Raw genomic sequence first — 21,466 nt, forward strand, 5'->3', positions numbered from 1 at the left:
TCTTGCACACTGATGCAGTCACTCCATTGCAGAAGACCACCAGATTAATCAAGCACAATCTGTCCTTGGTGAAGCTGTGTTGGCTCTCTCTAATCACCTCCCCGTCGTTCATATGTTTTGACTTAACTTCCAGGAGGATCTATTCCATGATCTTAACTGGCACTGATGAGAGGCTGACTCTCATTATACAGCAAAACCCTCCAGCATTCCTATTTGCTGCCTGAAATACTCCTGTACCCCTCACTTAGCCCTTCTTGGTCAAGTCTACTGTTTCAGTTTTAGAGATTCTACTTTCCCTGATTTCCCTCTGAAACTCCTCACTTTACTCCTTGCAAAGGAATTTAAAAGTCCCATAGGCATTGTGCCACTCAGAATCAAGAGTGAGACTCCTCTGCAGTGAAACCACTGATTGAAGTGCAGGATATTAAAGCATATTCCTTTGTCTTGTTGAATCTTGGATGGGAGAGGCAAATGACTTAGCTGTTCAACAGTGGTGATGTTTTAGTAGGCTGTTGGTCTATTTGTCTGTTATCAATCATTCATCTGAGGCTGATTGTTTCTGTTATTTGCTTGTCAATGCAAATACTAGGTGCCAGATTCCACTTGAGACAATACTAGATAAAGCGGTATCAACAAAAGTCAGAAAATCAATCCTTAGCAACTATTGGTTCTTACATATTTTTTTATTTTTCAACTCCAAAGCTACTATGAACCACTTCCAGTTTGGTAATTTTTATTCTGAAAGAAACCCAGTGTAATACTTTAGTGAAATTAGCAAAGTGAAACATAATATTTTTTAATGTATTTTTTCAAATGTTCAGCTATCTCATAAAGATAGTTAAATCTCATTGAGAATCTGAATACATCTCTCCCTCTCTTTACTCTGATCAATGTTAAAGTACCATTTGAGGTGTGTTGCTACTGACCCTGGAAAACTTGTTGCATCAAGCAGTCAGCTCTTCCATACCACATTTTTAACATACTGTTGAGAAAATTGTGTAACAGATTTCACTATCCAATGCAATTCTAACAATACCCCATTACTACTCATGTTGCTGCAAAGATGTCATAGCACATTGCCTTACAAAAGTGACTGACAATACCTTTTTTGGTGTTTGCTTTTTTTTAAAATCTCAGCAACAAACTGTGAGAAGATGGCTCTTTGTCTTTTAGGACATGACTGTCTGAATGGTCAGAATGAACAAAACCTCTAAGGACTCACCTCCAACAACTTGTCCTTATGTAGTAACTTTTGAATAAGCTCCAAAAGATTTATCTTGTTAATCACTAGTGCATCAAACACTGCATTCAAACCCTAAGCAATCAAGAGAAAAATAAGAGCATAAGATGAACCACAAACATTTTATTTTAAATACATCTTAAATTGCATTTCTACCATGAGTTACTGTACATCTTAATTCTGATTCCAAACAAGCAGAGAAATACATTGGCAGTAATGAAGGCAGAATGATAAATTGGGAACTTGGGCTCAGATGAGTAGAATAATATTTTACTGTAATGGGAATTCTCTTGACACATGGAATAAACCTTCAGGGAATACCATGTACCAGCAAGCTAGATAACATATGAATGGTCACAACATTATTTTGCTGTTCATCTTCTTTCCCAAATGTTCTGCAGCGTAAATGCTGCAGTCAAAAGGTAAGGCTTCTGTCAGCAAGGTAGAGTTTCTTAAGTCTTCAGTTTATTTTTTGTGTATTGTTGTGCAGCATGGTATGTTTTGACTGTTGGGTTTCAGAAATACTGTTTTCAAAGGGTACAGACAAAGGCTTGGAAAGATTTAACAGAGGTATCAGGCTTGCTTTTCCTGCAATGACACCAATATTCACAGTGCAAGTTGCTGGGGAAAGAAAAGGCTCCGAGTTCTATGTGATATCAGCCACTACACATAAAACTGGAGCATATTCAGTGCTTTGCAGGACTACACTTACACATACTACCCCCACAAAATGTGTCCAGGGATAATTCTGTCAAGGTTATCAGCAAAATCAAACTAGCATTTTCCCTTCAAAGTTTCAGCAATCACCAACTGTGATTATTTTTGAGTATTTAGCCTATATTCTAACAATTTCAGGAATTACTTCACTGTTCTAAAGACTAAGTGGAAAAAAGACAGGAAAAATAGTTCCAGGCAAATCAAAGAGCTAGTACACTGGGAGGCCACAAGTCTCTCTAACAGTCAGAGGGATGGGACAGAAGACAGGTTAGAATGTGGCTTGGTTCCATGTAGAAAGGCCAACCTGGCAGTTAAAACGCTTTTCACTCACTCACATGGAGATAGGAAGGCAAGAATTCTGCTGAAAAATAGATTCAGTCTCCAGGTAATCTTTGTAATGTGCAATTTACCCCTTTATCCCTCTGACCTGTGCCCATTAGTACAACAATAAATATAATCATCTTAGCAATGCAACAGCAAACAAATAAAAAACCCAAATCCAGAAACAATTCTGTGTCTGCTAGCTCAAATAATTATTTCATACCATTAAAGGAAATGAGTACATCATATTTTTAAGAACATTCCTTATGTTTTCCTTACAGACACCTTTGAAGAATACATCACCTTACAAACATTTATCCAAAAATAATGTCCCAAAGCAAGAAGTTTTCTGTAATTTCTTCTCCCCTTTTTTTAGCAAGGACAAGAAGATCCTTGCTGCAAAGAATTTTCTGATTCTCTTGCTTGTCTATGTCAGCTAAAGCTATAAATTGGACTTATTTGTAAAGATATATGGCTATATAAAAGGTAAAAATCAAAGACACAGCATTTCAGGTGGCTGGTTTGGTCACTCAAAACAGAATGTCTTCATTGAAGTTATACAAAGCCAGAACACAATGAACATGGACAGTATCTGTTTGCACAGACAGATCCTTAGATAAGGGGCAGAAGGAAGAGATTTGGTATCAGAAGTGCATGAACAATGGCCCTAATTCTAATCACACTGTTTGCAAAAGCAAGTGGGTAGAGCTTCTAAAAATGCTCTCATTCAGTTATATCTATCTTTGTCCAAAAGCCTTCAAGTTTGTAGGCCTGCTATCTCGACAATTACATTCAAAACCAAGGCCAACGAAAGTGATGTGCATTGAAACGAATACTGTAAAATTTTTAAACTTTGCAAAAAATTAACAGATATATGCAACCTGCTTACAAATAATAAAATGAAAAAATGAACAGATTGGCAGGGATACAGTCATGACAGATCTACTAGAATCCTGCTTTTTGTCAACATTATTTAGTTTTCTGAACAGAACAAAAAGGTGTGTGCGCCATTAGGTGTGGAGAAGATTAATCTTTGTAGGCTTTACAACTGCATCTGACAGATCTTGAGGTCAAAATTCAGTCAATAAGACAATTCTTACCAGTATTGTAATTCCTTGTTCTTTGCACAGCATGGCTATTGCACCTAGGATAACACTCACCAGCACCCAGAGTATAGAAAATGTATGTCCTTCTTTATCTGTCAAAATAAAGCATGCCATAACTTTAGGTTTACACAATTCAAGGTAAAGTTAGAAATCTAAATTAAAATTAGAATTTAAAAAAATAAACAGCATTTAATCTCACAATCTTTTCTACCACTCAAGCTATGGATACAGAGACTTAAAAAGCATAGGGCACCTCTTGCAATATGCTGGCATTTGTCCCATTATTGCAGTCATTTTCTGTTCTCAGAGACATTAGAAATTTCCCCATTTGCAAGATGTTTTAGCCAGATAATTAAAATGGCAGAAGCTTCACATAGTTTCCACAATTCATCATCTGCAAAGGTTAATTCCCAAGATTTAGAAACATTTATCATCCTTAGCTAGAGCTCTGTCATTACTGGCCACTCTCTTCCACGTTACCATATGAACAAGAAATTCTTTCTTTTTTAATGGTTACTCATGAAGTATCACACAAAAACCCTGTTTTAACTGCAGTCTAACCTACAAAGGCACAATGAGCTGCTTCTCCAGGGTTACTGTATTTAGCAAGTACCTCAGGTACTTTCATTATCACTGCAATAGAATGCCATGGAGCTCAAAAATTTCAGCATCTGAGCAGAAGCAGTTAGTTCTCACACTCAGCAAGCAGTTTTACAGCAGGGTGAGGAACTCTGGGGTTAAGAGATCAAGAATAACTACAGCTTCTACTAAAAAAAAAAGTCTTTAAAGACTGTATCATGTAGCTGATTTTGCGTACTACAAGCAGGCATATTTGAGATAAATATAGCAATAAACCCTTCTTCAGCCAAGGTCCACAGAGTACATGGGTACTTCACATAAAAACATATGTGTCACAACCTCTACTCTGCAGGCACAAGCAACACAGGGAAGCACTGCTCATTCAGAGGCAGTTTCTTGATTCAAGTAACATGGGCTCTACAGGCATCACAAGAATCAATCTTTGACTTGGCACGTCAAAAAACAAAGTTGAACTCTACATTCATTGACTGAATCCCTTTCCTACTTTCCTTAATCTCTAGAGCAATTCTTCTCTAGTGGTAATGCAGGTTTGACCCTCAGTGCTTAAAGAGAACTGCAATAATGGTCTCTGGAAAGGGCAAATGGCAAGATTAAGATTAATTTCACCAGAAGTAGGCACCTACACCTAAGACAGTACACTAAGCTTCCTTTCTAACTGGTCAAGGGAAGAGGACACCTTTAGGGATTAAGTTACTTAATTAAATTCAGTTGAACAGCTTCCAGAGAAATAACTCTCTCTATTCACTGATGATGCAGGGAAACTGCTATACAAACTAGCTCAAATGTTCTTGTGTCAGATACAAACCATAACCACAAGTGTGAAAAGGATCTGTGGACATTGGCCTTCTCTTTCATTTTGAAGCAGGCTTCTTCTTTTGTGGCAGAGAGCAGAAATTTTCATAAAAATATGCAGAAGAACAGGTTTTGAGGTTACTTGTAACACTCCTTTCTTACTTAACACTTAAAGCTTCAATAGAGCGAATAGTAAGATGTTTGAGATTCATCATTGCAATACCTAGTGGGCATTTGATCCTTCTCCCTCCACTCCAAATTACGTACCCAGAGGTGAGGTAAAACTTAACAACAGAGGTGTAAATATTATACAGTTAAAAGACAGCTGCCTTTTAGGAAAGAGTCATACACTTCTGAATAATTATCAAAACAAAACATGGAAATACCAAATACATAATGACTAAACTAAAGAAACATTGGAACTAGAAAAAAATAAAATGCAATGGGGAAACTCCAGCTCATGTTATACAGAAGAACAACTGAGCGTTGCAACTCATGGAGGAAAAAGCTTCAACATTTGTTCTATGAGTATTGCTTGAGTATTGCTAAGACAAAAAGAAACCTGTCCTAAATACATCCCTTGAAGGAGCTCCTCAACTCTTCAGACTTTGCAATACGACAGACTGTTCAGCCAGTTCTTGAAAACTAGTTTTGGGGTTTTTTTTCTCTTTTATTTTTTAATGTAGAAATAAACTAGCAAAGAGAATGCAAGGATGGAAGGCAAAGTAATTGACAGTGTTCACAAAATGACAATCAGTCATCCTTAGTAAGTGTAAAAGCGATAATAGTGAAGACAGCCAATGGACTTCACTGTATTCATGGAAGTAGACTTTTCTGCTGAGAGATTTCTTCTTCTCAGAATCAAATTCTGGTGGAAAGGAGTCAGGACAACTAAGCACTTCTCACAGAAGCAGTATTCAGTACACAAATACACACTGTCTTAACACGGAAGATGGTGGGAAGTATATATAGTAAGAGACCAGCTGGCAATTCACAAATGCTTTGATGATTCAAAATGCAGGAGTAACAGGAAAAAGAGAACTAGGTCAAATCATCAAGGACAAGTGTAACAGCAGAACATTTATACAGCAACACAAACTCAGAAGGGTCTCATCACAAAATGAAAAAAAGTAATGCATGTAAAAAACAAAACCATAAAAAACAAATTCCATAGATATATCAGTAAGATGAGTAGAAAGGAAGGAGTTATTCTAATATTCATTGGGAAATAAAATGGACAATGCCAAGAAAATAGAAGTGCCTTTTTCTTTCATTTTTTCACAAAAAGGTCAGCTAGAATCAGACAGCAACTACAACACCAGCAGAAAGGGAGCAATAACAAAAGCAAAAATAGTGAACTACAAGACACAGAATTCATAGAGAAGTTAATCTGTTTAAATTGCAATGATTGGTTAAATTCACTCCAACAGGTCCTATACAACCCGGAGTAACCTTAACTGTTACCTCTGAGAAATCATGAAAAATACATGAGAATCCAGACATTTGAAATAAAATAAAACAATGCCCACATGCCTACTTTTTAAGAGGAAAAGAAATGAAAGGATAGTCTAAAGAAACTGAAGTTAAGCTGACTGGTCAAAATTACCCAGAAAAAAACCCACTTTGACAAAATATTTTCTAAGTGACACTCTAAAACATAGAAGGATATGATTAATTTTTTGCCAAATAAATATTTTAGTCATTTATATAGAGCCAAGTATAATTTTTGACTTGGAGAGAAAAAAAATAGTCTCCCCATGAAAGCAAAGCTGTAAACACATCTTATACCTTGACCTCACAAAGGCATGAGAATACCACTGGAAACAGTCTGAAATATGCCAGAAAAAAATGTGGGCTGCCTGAAGTTAATATAGAATGGGTACAAATAACAGCTGGAAAACTACAGTTAGATACTAGCTCCCTGTGAAAAAAATAGTAAAGATAACATTCTGTATTGGGTCCCTCCTTTGTCTGGCTCCAACAGATAATTTTAAACATTTGGATGAAGGAATAAAAATATGCGTATGAAGACCAGAAGTGCTACCAGGCTGCAATGGCCAGGAAGCATACAAAGGAGAAGCCAGAATTCCATTGACAAACTGGAATAATCATAGAATTACAGAACGGCTTGGGTTGGAAAGGACCTTAAAGATCATCTAGTTCCAACTCCCCTGCCATGGGCAGGGACTCCTTCCATTAGACCAGGTTGCTCAAAGCCCCATCCAACCTGGCCTGGAGAAATGGTTTAGCCAAATAAAAGAAAAAAGAAACCATTCAATAGGTAGACATTCAAAGTTGTACAGAAACAGGTTTGTCTTCTTGTGAAAATCCCATGTCTCAGATGCCAGAAATGTCTCAGCATGCCAAGTAAAGCCAAGCTTAAGCATGGACTCTCAAAGATGATAAAAACACTCAGCAAAAGAGAAATAATGAAGGACTCAAATAATGAGCATCAAAAACCTGGACTTTAGTAAGGCCTTTGGCACAATCTCCCTGGCCCTATCATCCTCATGGAGAAGGTGTCGAAGTACAGCCTGTATGTGCAGACAGTGAGATGGACTGAAAACTACCTGAATGGCTGGGTCCAGAAGGTGGTGATCAGTAGCACAAAGTCTAATCGGAGGCTAGTGTACTCAGGGGTCAATACCGGGTCCAGTCCTGTTCAACATCTTGATTAATGACCTGTATGATGGGGCAGAGGGCACCCTCAGCACATTTGTTCATGGCACCAAGCTGGGAGGAGTGGCTGATATGCGAGAGGGTCATGCTACCGTCCAGAGGGACCTTGGCAGGCTGGAGAAGTGGGCTGGCAGGAGCCTCATATGGTTCAATAAAGGGAACTGCAAAATCCTGCAGTGAAGCCTCCATCCTTGGAGATATTCAAAAGTCATCTTTTGGACAGTCCTGGACAATTGGCTCTAGGTGACCCCGCATGAGCAGGTCAGCTCAGGTGACCTCAAGGCCCCTCCAACCTCAGCCATTCTGTGATTCTGTAATTGAGGTCTCCTCCTGAAAACCATAATCTCTGTTCCTTTGTTTTCTTTTGCAGCCTCAAAAAAGTCAATACAGTCATACAGAGAATTGCAATTTTATTAAAATTCATCAGTAACTAAACTTCAAAGAGAAAGATTTTCAATTAAGAAACATTTTATCTTGTGCTTGTTCCTGGGTCAATACGCACAACACACGTCCCCCCACCCTGCCTCTAACTGCAGAAATCTCAGTAAAATGGATACAAAAGACTGTCATTCAGCAGTGGTTTCAATCTTCTTTTTTTTTTAAAAAACAGTGATTTGAAAATGTAAAGCCCTGCATAAGTGCTAATTATTACTATGAGATACACACATGCCAACAGAAGTAATCAGTCTAACAAAGCATTTTCCCCTAACAGGGCATTGCTTCCCACTAGAAAAATCCTGTGTCAGAAAACGAAACTGATCTTTCATTGGCACCTGTGCCTGGTTGAAACTGGTACACCATATGTGGTACACCAGAGTGGGCACTGTGCCACTCTAACAGATGGACAAAACTGTAAGCATGCCAAAGAAAGAGAGTATCTAGCTTATTTTTTTAAGCTAGAAAAATATAGTGTTTCAACTCAAAACCAAAAAGTGTTGCTCAGATTGTCCCTCTTTAGGAGTACATTAAGTCTAAAAGCGAGAGGTTTCAATAAAATACCTATGTAAACCATAAACAAGCCACAAGGGCTCCTCCATTTAGACCGCTAGACTTAAGTATAAGCATTTCTAGAGCAAGGATGCATACACAAAGTGTTTTATAGTGTAGAATTGACTGATCCTAAATTTACGAGCAATACATTGAAAATGCACCTCAACTCTGTCTTCCTAAATGCTAATCCTATTTCAAGAGACCTTATTTTCCAGTGTCCTAAATGCACCAGTCAATGAAAACAAGTTCCTTAGAAGTGAAGGACATGAAGAAAATGCTACATTTAGGGTACCAAGCTTAGTCTTATTGTAAAGTCAAACTAACAATATCCCAAACAATTATTATCAATTCAGACACTTAGGCATTCAGCATCTCCTTCTTCAAAGGTAATTGAGCAATTTAGGGCTCAGCCAGGTGACAAGCTTGTAGCAGTTTAAGAAGTGACCATCTTCAGGTGAAACACACTAATTGATTCTGTGAAAGCACCTACTCCGTTGAAAGTTGAAGCAAACCAAGTTATGTTGAGCTCCTGCAGGAAGTTTTAATTTTTAGCTGAAAAGGATCATAAACACTGATATATTCCACTAATGTGCTTTGTCTGTAGGGATGGTGCCTTTCAACTAAACTACTACAAATACTCATCTAGCCAAGCTCTGAGATTTCCCTTCTCATGAATTGCTAAGCAAAAGGGGAAGAATTACCTAGTCTTACAAGATCACATAAGAATCCACTGTTAGAATTAAATTAAGTTTGAAATCTCCTTGTGTACATTCTATTTCAGCTCATCTCAGTGTTTCACTTAACAATGAAATAAAAAGAGCAAATGCCATTCTTAAACATATTCAACCATCTCAAACTCATTACATACAGGCTACACTAAAGGAAGCATTTATGCTCTCAATTACACGATCTTGGAGAAGCAAAAGTTAACATTAATTCTAAAAAGAAAAGTTATTGTTTTTCCTCAGGCCGCTAAAATTATAAAATCGTTAGGTTTTCCACTTACAACTATTCCCTCCCAATGTGTTCAAATATGAACAGTAGGGCACATACTTGAAAAATCAGGACCTATATGTTTAACAATAGTAAATATCTCTTAACCAATTGCAAAATAGCTAACAAATTCCCTATATCTTAACAATGACCTCTTTCACACAGGAGACCTAAATATTTTCAATCTGTAGGAAAACCTCCATAATACAAACCACCAGTATTCATAGAACTCATCACTACAGTCTACTTTGCATGCTTTATTAAATTAGCAATGAACAAGTGGATGATTAATGGGCAACTACACAGAACAGAACAAAACAGAAACGCACAGCCAGAACAAAGTCATTTTTAGATGTCATAATGCAGAAGCAAAGAGTTGATCCCCTTTTTAATATCCAGGCCAATATTATTCACATGGACCAAATCATGAACTCCTCATTTTACATTACTCAGAGATCGCCAATGCAGATGGCAAATACATGCAACTGGATCACTGTCAAAACTGAAGACAAAGGAAGGCAAAATGAATACTACAGCAGTTTTAAATTGCCTTATGAATTCCCAGAGAAGCTGCATTAAAATTCAACAAAGTTAATAACCCACAATTCCCTTCAGAACATACCTAAACAGTTGTCAGCTCTTGCTGTCTCCAAAGCCTATGCAGTGGATTTGTCCCCACAGTTGTGTTTAAAATAGCAGGACAGAATGAGAACAACAGATTAGTTCTTTGCAATTATAAATGTTATCCTATCAAAGATGGTAACTTCAAAAACTGTATATTGGGAAAAAGGAACAGAATTGTAGAACTTCAATAAGACATAATTATAGCCCACATAGTGTTAAATGCCTATACTTAAAAAAAAATGCTACAGATTCTGGGTAAAAGAAAGTGTCTATCCATAAATCCACCAAACCCATGAATAAATCAGGCAAACAAGCTGGAGTATATCTTGAGCTTTACAAAAAAAACATTATTTTCCTTTGGAAGTCTTCCAGCCTGACACTGATATTTTTCTGACTGTTTTCACTATTATATATACTTTCTCCATAGTACTCCCAAATCCTCCTCAGATATTTTATGAGTTTTTACATCCCCACAAAAAAAATTAAAAATCCTTACATTCATTTTCTCAGGTGAAAACAAGCACTAACCAGTCTTTCACACGACTCCTTTTCTTTAAAGAATGACAATTTATCAACTACATCTGTGCTAGTGAAACAAACAGATTTCTTGAACTCAGCCATCCACAACTTTCACATTGCCTTGCTGCAAGAATAGTTAGATTCTTTATTAAAGACTTACATAATCTATCCATCTGATAGTAGCATTGGGATGCTGCTGGTAACAAACCAGTATATGGCCACTGAGGACCCAACCATATCAGTAGCATCAGCTCAGGCTTTTCAGTGTTTGTTTTACTCTGATGCTCACTTACAGTTCATTAATAAAAACAAACTGGCATCAAAACATGTTTTGGTAACTGTATTCAAAAGACAATACAAATGCAGTCCACAAATCCTGAAGGTCTTAAGAGTTGTACCCTCTTTTAAGTGCTCCAAAAGAGTCATGCTACTATGCATCTATTAAACAATTAGGAAAAAAAAAAATCAACCTTTGATAGTTCTTCTCCTACTCCTTGTAAAAATTTGGTGAGCTAAGCACTACATATATACATGTGAAAGTCAGATTCAGGAACAAGGACACATACAGTTGACCTACAGTTTAAGGTCATGCTTGCCTTTAATATATAAAAAACCTAGCAGAACAAAAGGAAATAGGATGTCAGAACAAACTGGTACAATCTACTTTTGTGTAGGATCATCATAAAGCAGCTCTATTTGATTAGAAACATAAGCTTGATGCAATGGAATGCACAGAGGGGTTTTTGGTTGTTTTCTCCCCCTCTTTCTCACTAACAAAGACTATTCCACAAAGATAAATTACCATTTTAGTCTGACCTAGAAAGTGAAGCAACACCAACTTTTAACTGGCACTAGAGCTACAAATATGCATGGGTAGGATCAAAGACATTCTGGTAGGAAAACATTCTGAGAGCAAAAAAGGTATTTTTTCTTTGCAGCTTAGGAGATACTGGCTAAGTCTGTTCTTTATATGTGCATATTTTTAAAACGCATGTTCTTTACCTATATTCAGAGTGAGACTAACTTACATTTGGGATGAAGAGTTTTTGCTGTCATTGACTCCCTCAATTTATGCAAAATCAAACTCAGCTAAACTCAGATAAGAAGTTCTTTACTCCTTATTTATTCTATTATTTAAGAATGGCTAAAAGAACTGTTCATGAAAGGAAATTCATACCACCAAAATGGAGGCATCCAAGGGTAAAATTTTCTACTTACTTCACGAAACAGCTGAAGAGTCATACTCTACTACAGTCACTTCCCCATATTTGATTACCTTTTCTTGAAGCCTTTCATACAAAGAATCACAGAAGGAGCTCAGGTTGGAAGGAGCCTTCAAAGATCATGTAGTCCAATCTTTTGTGGGAAAGGGAGCCTAGATGAGACCACCCTGCCCAAATGCATCTTGAAAACCTCCAGTGATGGGATCTCTGCCACACCTCTGGAGAAGTTGTTGCAGTGACTGATTGTTCCTGCTGTAAAAAATGTCTTTCTTATATCAAGGTGAAACCTTTTCCAGTGCAAACGTACCCATTGCCCCTTGTCTTCTCCATCTGAAGAGCGAGCCTCCATTCTTTTTGTAGATGCCCTTTCCAATACAGGCACTTCCCCCCTTTCCTATACAAGCACTAATGTTCAAAGAGTTGCTGGCTGGACCAACCTCCACTCCTAAAGGAAAAAAAATTATTGCCAGGGCAGAAAGTAAAACTGGTAGCGGTTATTGGTGGGGTTCAGCTAGAGATGACATGAGTACAGTGGTGAACAGGACTGCTCTTTTGGGTAAGCTGGAGGAATGGACCTCATGAAAATCAAACAGCACCATATAACAGTCAAGGCTGTGGGATTGTCTAGGCAGCAACTCTGCAGAAATGGGTATGGAGTTCCTGGTTGCTAAGCTGAAGATGAGTCAGTAGTGTCCCTTTGCAGCAATGAACGTTTAAGAAGGAGAGACTCAAGTATGGAACATGGATAGAAATTCTCATGTACAAAGTCTAAATTTCCTTAAGAAGTTGCTGAGGGAAACGCAGGCAGTGAAGGTGACAGTAGACATTGAAAACTGATTTGAAAGACAATGCTGGCAGACTGTAGCTTTACTTGGCAAATTTGCTTAAGAGACGTAGCTCCTTCCCTATTATGATGTAATGTCCAACAAAAAAGAGTAAGTGCTGCTTAGTATCTTGTCTTCCCAACAGTTTCCTTCTTCTATATCAATGACATGAATTTCAGTCCAGGGTTACTATTAAAATGACACTGACTTCTGAAAGCTATCAAACTGGCCTTCACAAGTTGTACAAGCACTTTGAGTAACCTTAACCAGAGTACACATTGCATTCTTAATCATTTCCGAGATGTCCTCCATAACAAAATAATTAGAGTCCAACATAATAGTCTCCAATGGTCATCCTAAGAATTTGGCTCTTGAGTTTTCAAGTAAAGATTATTACCTCTGCCTTACAGGCGTACCCATACCAATACACTGGAAAGCACACAGCCATTATTTTCATCTGTCTAATTTACTCTTCCACTAATAGAAGCAACATCATAAGTACAATCATATCCAGGAAAATAGGTGAGAAAAGAAAAAACCAACAAGCAAGAAGCCAAGGCCAATTTTTAACAAGAAATTATTAGTTCAGTTGAAAGAAATGAAACCTACTCAAAGGGAAGAAAAATATATCCGAAGTGAACAGGAATCACCCTAAGTATCATTTGAAGTGGCAAAGATTAGGTTAAACTTATTATATTAGCAGTAGAAATATGCAAAATAGTTCCAAACAATCTAAACTGAATTAACAGGAGCTATTCACAGCATCTTACAGCTCACTGTGCACTAACTTACTCCCCCTCAGCCTACACTAAGGTCTCTACGATGCCACAACTATGTTGTTAAGCTATATCACAAAGTCAGCTCAGATACTTCTGAAATAGACTGACAACTCTGGTTAATCATTACAGGCCCTGCCTATTGAGCCAATATACAACCTCTTCAAAACACAGCTCCTTATGGGTTCACCAAATGATTCCCATATTTCCTGTGGTGGAGCACATTCAGATACCAGATTGCATGTGCTGCATAGTTTTTCATAGTCATGAATTCATGCATGTGCGCCAAGATAATTTCTCCACAACTGTATTTGAACTGCCAACCTGCATTCAGATCAAATAGTACAAGAGATCTAAAAGCTGACTTGAAAAAACATCTAAAAAGGAATTGTTCATGTTAAATACAGCTGTCTTTCAAAAACTCTATGAGTAACGCTGTATTCAGCACTATAAGCCAGCACTTTCATATTGCAGAAACTTAGAAGGCTTACTCATACAAATAATTTTTTATAATTCATTAAAATACAAGTAAGGTTGCTCAAGTTTGTTCCCATTTAAGACATCGCAACATAACAACATAAAATATAGTAAAATATTTAAGAATATACATATGTAAGCTTAATTTCTTTCTAAAATACTTATTAAAATACTTTATTATACTTCTAAACAATAAAACATTTAGCAAATAAGCCTATTATAAAATAGACTTTTCTTGAAATAAATTCAGTGTTTAACAGAGACTAGGGACAGCAACCTTTCCAGTACTTCTAACAATAAATACCTGCTAAAGCAGGGTTTTTTAAAATATATATTATGAGGGTATAAACATTAATCAATTTAAACAAAACAATCTGACATTTTTAGTTTTGCTATTCTTCTCTGAAATGTACAAATGCTGAAAATGTACACAACAGAAAATTAAAGGGGCAAACAGAATGCTTACTTTCTCTAAAGGCTTTACAGTAGCCAAGGAATGACAACAAAAAGAACAGGGCACACAGTAGGTCTGCTCTGCCAACAATCCCAGCAACCTTAAAAAAAAGAAGAAAGAAATTTCAAATTATCGGATTTTTATTCTTAGAAAACCTGAGATAAAGGTACACTCACAAATACAAATTGAAATACATAAAAGAAGACCACTGTATCACTGCTTCTTTTTTTCTAACTTGGTTTATTGGATTAGTGATACCCAGTTTTTTAAGATGCATCCTAATTTTCAATGGGTATTTTTTAGTATCAACTACATAAATGATTTGGCTTTAGTTTATGAAACACTGCTGTTTTAAGAAATGAAGAAGGACTTCACTGAATAAAATTTAGACTCTATACAATTCTATCTATCTTTTGGATCAGACTGCATTTCAGTAGAACTCTCAGCAAATATGGAAATATAAAATGGTTTGGGTTGGAAGTGACCTTAAAGACCATCTAGTTCCAACTCACCTGCCGTGGGGCAGGGACACTTCTTACTAGACCAGGTTGCTCAGAGCTCCATCCAGCCTGGCCTTGAGCACCTTCAGGGTTGGGACATCCACAGCTTCTCTGGGCAACCTGTTCCAGTGCCTCACCACCCTGACAGTAAAGAATTTCTTCTTAATATCTAATCTAAATCTACTCTCTTTCAGTTTCAAGCCATTAAATAGCTTTGAAGCCAAACATCCTGAACCCCAACAAAATTGGCAGCTCTGCTGAAACACAAATCAAGACTGTTAACTTTCAGAAGACAAGCCAGCTTTCGAATTACAGTCTGAATACTTAGAATGGACAAATAGCTTCCAGCCTGCAGACTCAGGACAAAAAAAAAAATCCACCTCCAGCAGCTTTTTGTGTTATATTAATTGTTTGCATTAGAGCTACCTCCAAATGCATCTTGTAACAGAAGCTGTACTAACGCAAAAGAAAATGACAAGCGCCTTCTGGGACCTTTGTACTCCGAATCTGTGCCAATGTATTTAAATCAAGAGCAATCTCAGGGCTATCAGCAAGCCCCTAAAATGTGTTTATAATAACTTGCTGAGATACAGCAAGTTATATTTTTGCATCTTCAGTTTTCAATTACCCAAGTGTCAGGATACACCAAAAATTTTTTGTGGAAATCATAACATGGGGCTGGCAAGGGACTGTATAAGTCCTGATGCTGGAACCCCAATAGAACATACACAGCAATGGTTGTGGAAACACCCCTTACTTTTCAGTCTAGCTCTGCTTCCTGAAGTGCTGGGTGCCATGTTTTTAGATGTACAAAGAGGCCTTTCTGAAGCAGAGCAGGACAGCAACAGGGGTTTTTTAAAATTCACTTTTTGAGATTATGTTTCAGGGACAAAAGCAGTAACTGCAGTTCTTGTATAGTACACCAGTTGTGCCACTTTGTGTGTGATACAGAAACAGGAAAGTAAAGAGATCAATTGTGTCTTCATTTTGTTTAAAGGCACCTGCTTTTAGGAAAAGGGGATTTTTGTGTCAGTCTAACGATGGGGCAACTATTTCTAAATAACATTAGAGAGAGAAAGTGAAGTGTAGAGGCATGAGAGTATGACTGATTCCACTGAAGAGAGAATCTCCCACTTTACCCTCAGCTTCACCTGAGCACCGTAAAAGAAGAAACTGTTTGACTCCTAAATTCAGTTCAGGAAAACTTCTTGATTTATCTAAAGCCATGCACCTAACTTCTCTGCTTCTTTTTCTATCAAAAAGAGGAATTACAAGAATTAACTCAATAGCTGTGGAGTGATTTGAAAGGTGAAAATAATGAAGTGTCACTCTTTTTCAGGAGCCACTCTCGCTAATGAGATAAAAGTAAAGGTGAACTGACACAGTTTTGAAAATAAATGTCCACTTGTTACAACAAAGAGATTAAGGGGCTAATAACACACACGGCCTCAAATGACTCCAACAGTACAATGTTTGCAAGATCAGGCACAGAGACGCTGGTAACAAGGCAAATTTTAAATTACTATCAGATATATTATTATGCCCATGATTCATTTAGTATTTAATTACTGAAGTGTTACAAAGAATAAGCCTTTTTTAGACCAGAGAACTACAGCATAAGACTGTTTACATGCAGGTGGAAAAAGATAGTGTTTTCCTTACATAGGTACTGAAAGCATTACACCTTTCAAGATCTGTTTTACATGACAGTTTGTTTTGCTGTATATACCAAAACCCAAAGCAGCAAACAGACAGATTATTCACAATTTTATGTCAAAATATGTCATCTCATTTCAAAACTAGGATGTCATGATACTTAAAACTCACAGATTTAAAATCATGAGGAATGCCTTTTAAGACATGCTGCCAGACACACACTCATGCTAGAACTGTAGCAGTATAATAATGACTGCTTCAGTGCAGCAAGATTTATTATTCACCATGTAAATGATCAGAGGCTTTTCTTCATCCTGGATCTTAGAAGAGACATGATATATGAGCATGCTACTTTTTTTCCCCCTCCTCTTCGAATGTTTGCCCAAAGCATATGAAAGTCTTCAAACTTCAAATATGCAAGCAGACTGCATTATTTATTTGAGAAGACAAAGGGCTCATTAATATCTGCATGCTGATTTAGATTTATTTTTAGAGTCAAATGGAGTTAAGAATAAAACTATGGATATTGATAAAGGAGTCAATAGTAAGTCTATTACAAAGTTAAGACTCCAGTGACATTTCTCTTTACGTCAGAACATCGGAAGCACTGAAGGCTTGTTTTACTTTACTCTGACATCTAAAACTGGTTTTGGAGAACAAATACAAGGGGCCCTTCTGACACTAGCACAATGCACTCTCACAAAGAAGTTACTGTGCAGGCAAGCAACCACCAGAATGATTGGCAAGATGTTTTAGCCACACTGCCAAAAATGGTGCCAAATTACTAATACATAACTGTGCACCATTTCTAGGTTTCCGATACATGCAAGGTCTCCAGTTAGCTGAGAGGAATAGCTTTCAATAACCTTTTCCCCATCAATCATGTGCAAAGCAAATGCAAGATGCCAAAACGATGGTGTGTTGTGAATAAATGAAAAATCAATGCCACATATGCAGAATAAGGTGCAATAAGGATTCACTGTTCATTGCTAGGACAAAATCAAAATTAAAGCTAGTACTTTTGCTGCTGCTCAGACTGTTCAAACTCTAACAAAAAAAATATCCCACATTGGGTTAATTTTAGATTTCATTTATTCATTACTACAAGATCAAGAAATCAGTGACCACACCCAGCAAGCCCACTGGCACAAGGCTGTAAGATTTTCTTAATACAAAAGAGCTTTTTAAGAACACCATCTTCTTTTCACTATAATTTCCACACAAGGACTTGAGCTTTGGCCAGGTATTTTGATTGGCTGCTATACAAGTACCATGTTTCTATTCTGCATCTTTACAGCTTGAACTTCCAGCCACTGTTATGCTTTTACCTGCAGTATTAAAGGGCCCACTACTATCAAATTTGTGTTCCCTATGTACATAATTACAGACCGTGATTAAAAAAAAATCCTTACATCTTCTCCTTCATATTAAAAATATAAACCCATGGAGTTTGATCTCTCATGACACAGGATGATTTCCAGTCCTTTAATCATTTTCATGGCTCTTCTGAGCCCTCTCCATTTTTCCCAGTGTTCACCTTGCAGCATGGATGCAAAACTGGATGCAGGATTCTAATAGTCACATATAAAGTTCATATAATGCCCCTGCTCCACCTTTCTATCTCCTTGATTTTTTTATCAAAGCAAATGCAAATGAAAAGTAATTAGGGAAATCCAGCAGTTAGGGAAACTCTGTAGTTTAGTGCTACACTTCTTTAGGTATTGTACTTAAATGATTTATCTTCTTTAATAAGGCCTAGCCCAGTGGAATTACAAGCCTTTGGACATACTAATCATAATATTTGATTGTTCTATTACGACATTTGCCAAGAGAAGCGTTAAGAATATATAAAAGCAATGTGTAGAGTATGAGGCTATGACAGAATTAATTAGTCAAGATGGTCAAGAACTGTAAAGATAAAAATCATTGCAGATAATTATTCAATACTTACACATTCAGTGTGCACGGGATGTACAGCGAAGAGCAAGGCAGCTAGAAGAGAGGACTTTGGAGCCAGGTTTAGCCGTCTTCCTTTATTACTGAATTGCAGTCCACCCAGTAATATTGAGAACACATCAATCATCAACACTGAGATAGTACAATGCAGTATTATATTGATGACATGGAAACCAACCGGGTAGAAGCCTCCAGCAAGAAGGTAATTAATTCTACATAGATACAAAAATATTAAGGTTAGAAATTACAACAATGTTTAGAAATATGCAAATAGAAAAGCTAAACAACCCTATAGCAAGACCATATGCACACAGAAAAAAAGCTGACACGTCTCAGGACACATGGTTTACCATTTCACCACCAAAATCAGCTAGAAACAATGTCCCCATCTTAACTTCAAGGTATTCCCATGGAATATCATATTTAGCACAGTATCTATCCTCTCTAGTTAATGCTATTATGTTAATCATACTTGAAGTTACTTAGAACTGGCTTTTGGTTGACAACACAAGTTCAGAGCTGCAATGCAGGAGTGTCTTATGGATAAACAACCCAGTTTACTGGGGGGGATACCTCTGGGCTTAAGAGCAGCCATGTCCAAAAACAACTTGATGAAATTATTTTAATTAAATCCACACAGTGAGGAAACTGAAAGCACAGAGACTGTGATTTCCACTGACATTCTAATTGAAAAGGTCCTAGTATTTGGACTGACAATGTGGAAATTACCTGGGTACAATCAGTATCCACCCAGAAAGCAGTCAGCACATCTTAGTAACTAATTTATGAGACTGGTTAGAAAGATGTTTCATACAAGCATTAGAATCAGAAGGAAGTGTAAGTGAAAATTCAGTCTAAAACTCTATTCAAGATAGGAACTCTGCAGTAAAATGGGGAGTGAGAAGAAAAGGGGGAAACATCTCATTATTATCCAAATACTTTTATCAGTAGGTGAGATATACAGAAACTCAGTTTGAATAGGGAATTTTATATAGTTCATTTGGTCAATCTGCATCTGGCATGAGTGAAATCTATCGGAAAACCCTAGCCTATTATAAATATGATACACATAAAAGTTGGAGCGTAGGGAAATTAAGGAAACCAATTTTTCACTTGTGAAAATAGCGTTTTATGGACCACCTCCACAGGCTCATCTACATTTTCAGATATAGTAATGGTTGTATCCCAGTTTGCTCTTTAAACTAACCAGGATGTTACTAGAGATGGAATATACCACAGAGACCTTGAAAAAAAGGAAAGCACGTAATGTGTAATGCACTGAAAGCTTTAATAGGTTTAGGACTCTGACACATTCTATTCGGTTGCATATTTTTTGTGATGAAAATGTGAAGAAAGTCCATCAGACAGCAAAACCCACAGTGCCAGATACTTAAAACACTGACACTGCACCAAGAATCAAAGTTTTTGCTTGAGTATGAGGACTAAGACTGGGACTACTTCTTCTGCACTTAGTTCCTGGCTTAGAACGCACACAACTGCAGAACGAGCTCCAGGTCCCCATCAACAACATTGAGTCACATGGGGAAAATAAGAAGATTAAGACTGAGTCTTCAAAGATTCTCTGCATTACTGTGACAAACTTCTACTGCTTGTTCAAATCTTTGTGCAAAAAACATGAGCTAAGCATCTACAGAAGTAATCCTCTTAAACCGTTCGTTATTTGAGAACACCAGCAAGACATATTTACAGGCAGACATCTCCCTGGCTACGATTCTCAGACACAAACACTCACTTAAGTTAGAATATCCGGGGAAAGAGGTGGGAAGACTATTCAGTGACATGGTGGCAAAAGGCCACAGTACATTGATGCTATTTATAAAATAAATCATTTGACAGGTAGCGGGAAAGTAGAGAACAGAAACTACAATAGCAGTATAAGTGGCAGCATGGCTAAGGGAACATACATAGCCTAGTTCTTTGATGATGTGACCTACATACTAAACCATACTGCCCTAGTACGAGCTATATAAGAGCATAAGATGAAATCTCTGGAAAGTACATAGAAATATAGAATGTCAAAATAATGTATACTTTGGGAAGGGACCAAATGGAAAATTAAAACTCAATCTGAGATTAAGGTAGTGAACAGGAAAATCACATTTAGGGAAAGTATCCAACTACCCTCCCGATACTTTGTTTCTCTCCTTTTCTGTTGCCTCCTCCCTAAAATCAATTGAGCTAATATATGTTAAAAAAAATATTCAGACCTGAAGCAAAAAGACAAGTCTCACCTGAAAGTTAGGACAGTTAGTGGTCGATATGACTTATGACTGGTATTGCTGCTGAGTTTGCTACCCCAAAAGTCATGATACCACAGGTCACCAAGTGGGGTTTCTGCCCTGAGGTCCTGAAAGGAAACATCATAAATTAGTAGATTCTTAACATTTCTCCTTTGTTCAAAGCAGCTAAAATACCAACAAGTTCTAATAATACAAACTCATACTAACATGGACACAGCAGTTTTGCTGGCTCACTACTGACATTTGACAAGGTACCCAAGTTTGCAATGAACATCTGAATGCCTGACATCATAAAGGCCCTGATCTTGGATTCTGTAAGCAGGCATAACTACATGAAATTTAGAGCTATGCACATTCACAGTGGTTTATAATCTGGTCAATAGCTGAGATATGAAACACATAAACCTTATAATTCTGTAAAAAGTCTTTGATTTTAGGTCTAGGTTATCTTGCGAAGCAGGCCAACTACAAACTGCTGCAAACAGCTACTGTTTTATGAGTGTCAGTAGTGCAACTACTAATGAAAGCATGAAAGCAAGGAGACTAAAGATAGAAAACAACAATTAGTCCTTTTTGAAGCCTTACTTCACACAGGACACTATTCAAATAGCTTTTTTTCAATTATTTCTTAAAACATGAAATCAGGAATCAACATCTCTATACGCTGCTCTAAAAGATTAAAAGCAAAAGACAGAAAAGTAATGAATTATTTTATTTTGGGGTGCAACTGGGGACATTAAAAAAACACTACAAAAGAA

At 37.1% G+C, this 21,466-nt stretch overlaps 1 protein-coding gene across 6 annotated transcripts in view; it reads right to left on the minus strand.

The window, feature by feature from the left end:
- The window catches only part of TMTC4 (transmembrane and tetratricopeptide repeat containing 4), a 60,342-nt gene that overhangs the window by 32,387 nt on the left and 6,489 nt on the right, over window positions 1-21,466 (minus strand). For all 6 annotated transcript variants that reach the window (XM_017816657.1, XM_017816653.1, XM_017816652.1 and 3 more), the window contains exons 3-7: window positions 20,700-20,815; window positions 18,443-18,659; window positions 14,348-14,435; window positions 3,379-3,476; window positions 1,223-1,315 (exon numbers count right to left, since the gene is read on the minus strand). In XM_017816657.1, the coding sequence (XP_017672146.1) occupies window positions 1,223-1,315; window positions 3,379-3,476; window positions 14,348-14,435; window positions 18,443-18,659; window positions 20,700-20,815 (612 nt within the window). The remainder of the gene's footprint in view (window positions 1-1,222; window positions 1,316-3,378; window positions 3,477-14,347; window positions 14,436-18,442; window positions 18,660-20,699; window positions 20,816-21,466) is intronic.

This window comes from Lepidothrix coronata, unplaced genomic scaffold, assembly GCF_001604755.1.
Source record: "Lepidothrix coronata isolate B3197 unplaced genomic scaffold, Lepidothrix_coronata-1.0 Scaffold57, whole genome shotgun sequence".
Classification (NCBI taxonomy): Eukaryota; Metazoa; Chordata; class Aves; order Passeriformes; family Pipridae; genus Lepidothrix; species Lepidothrix coronata.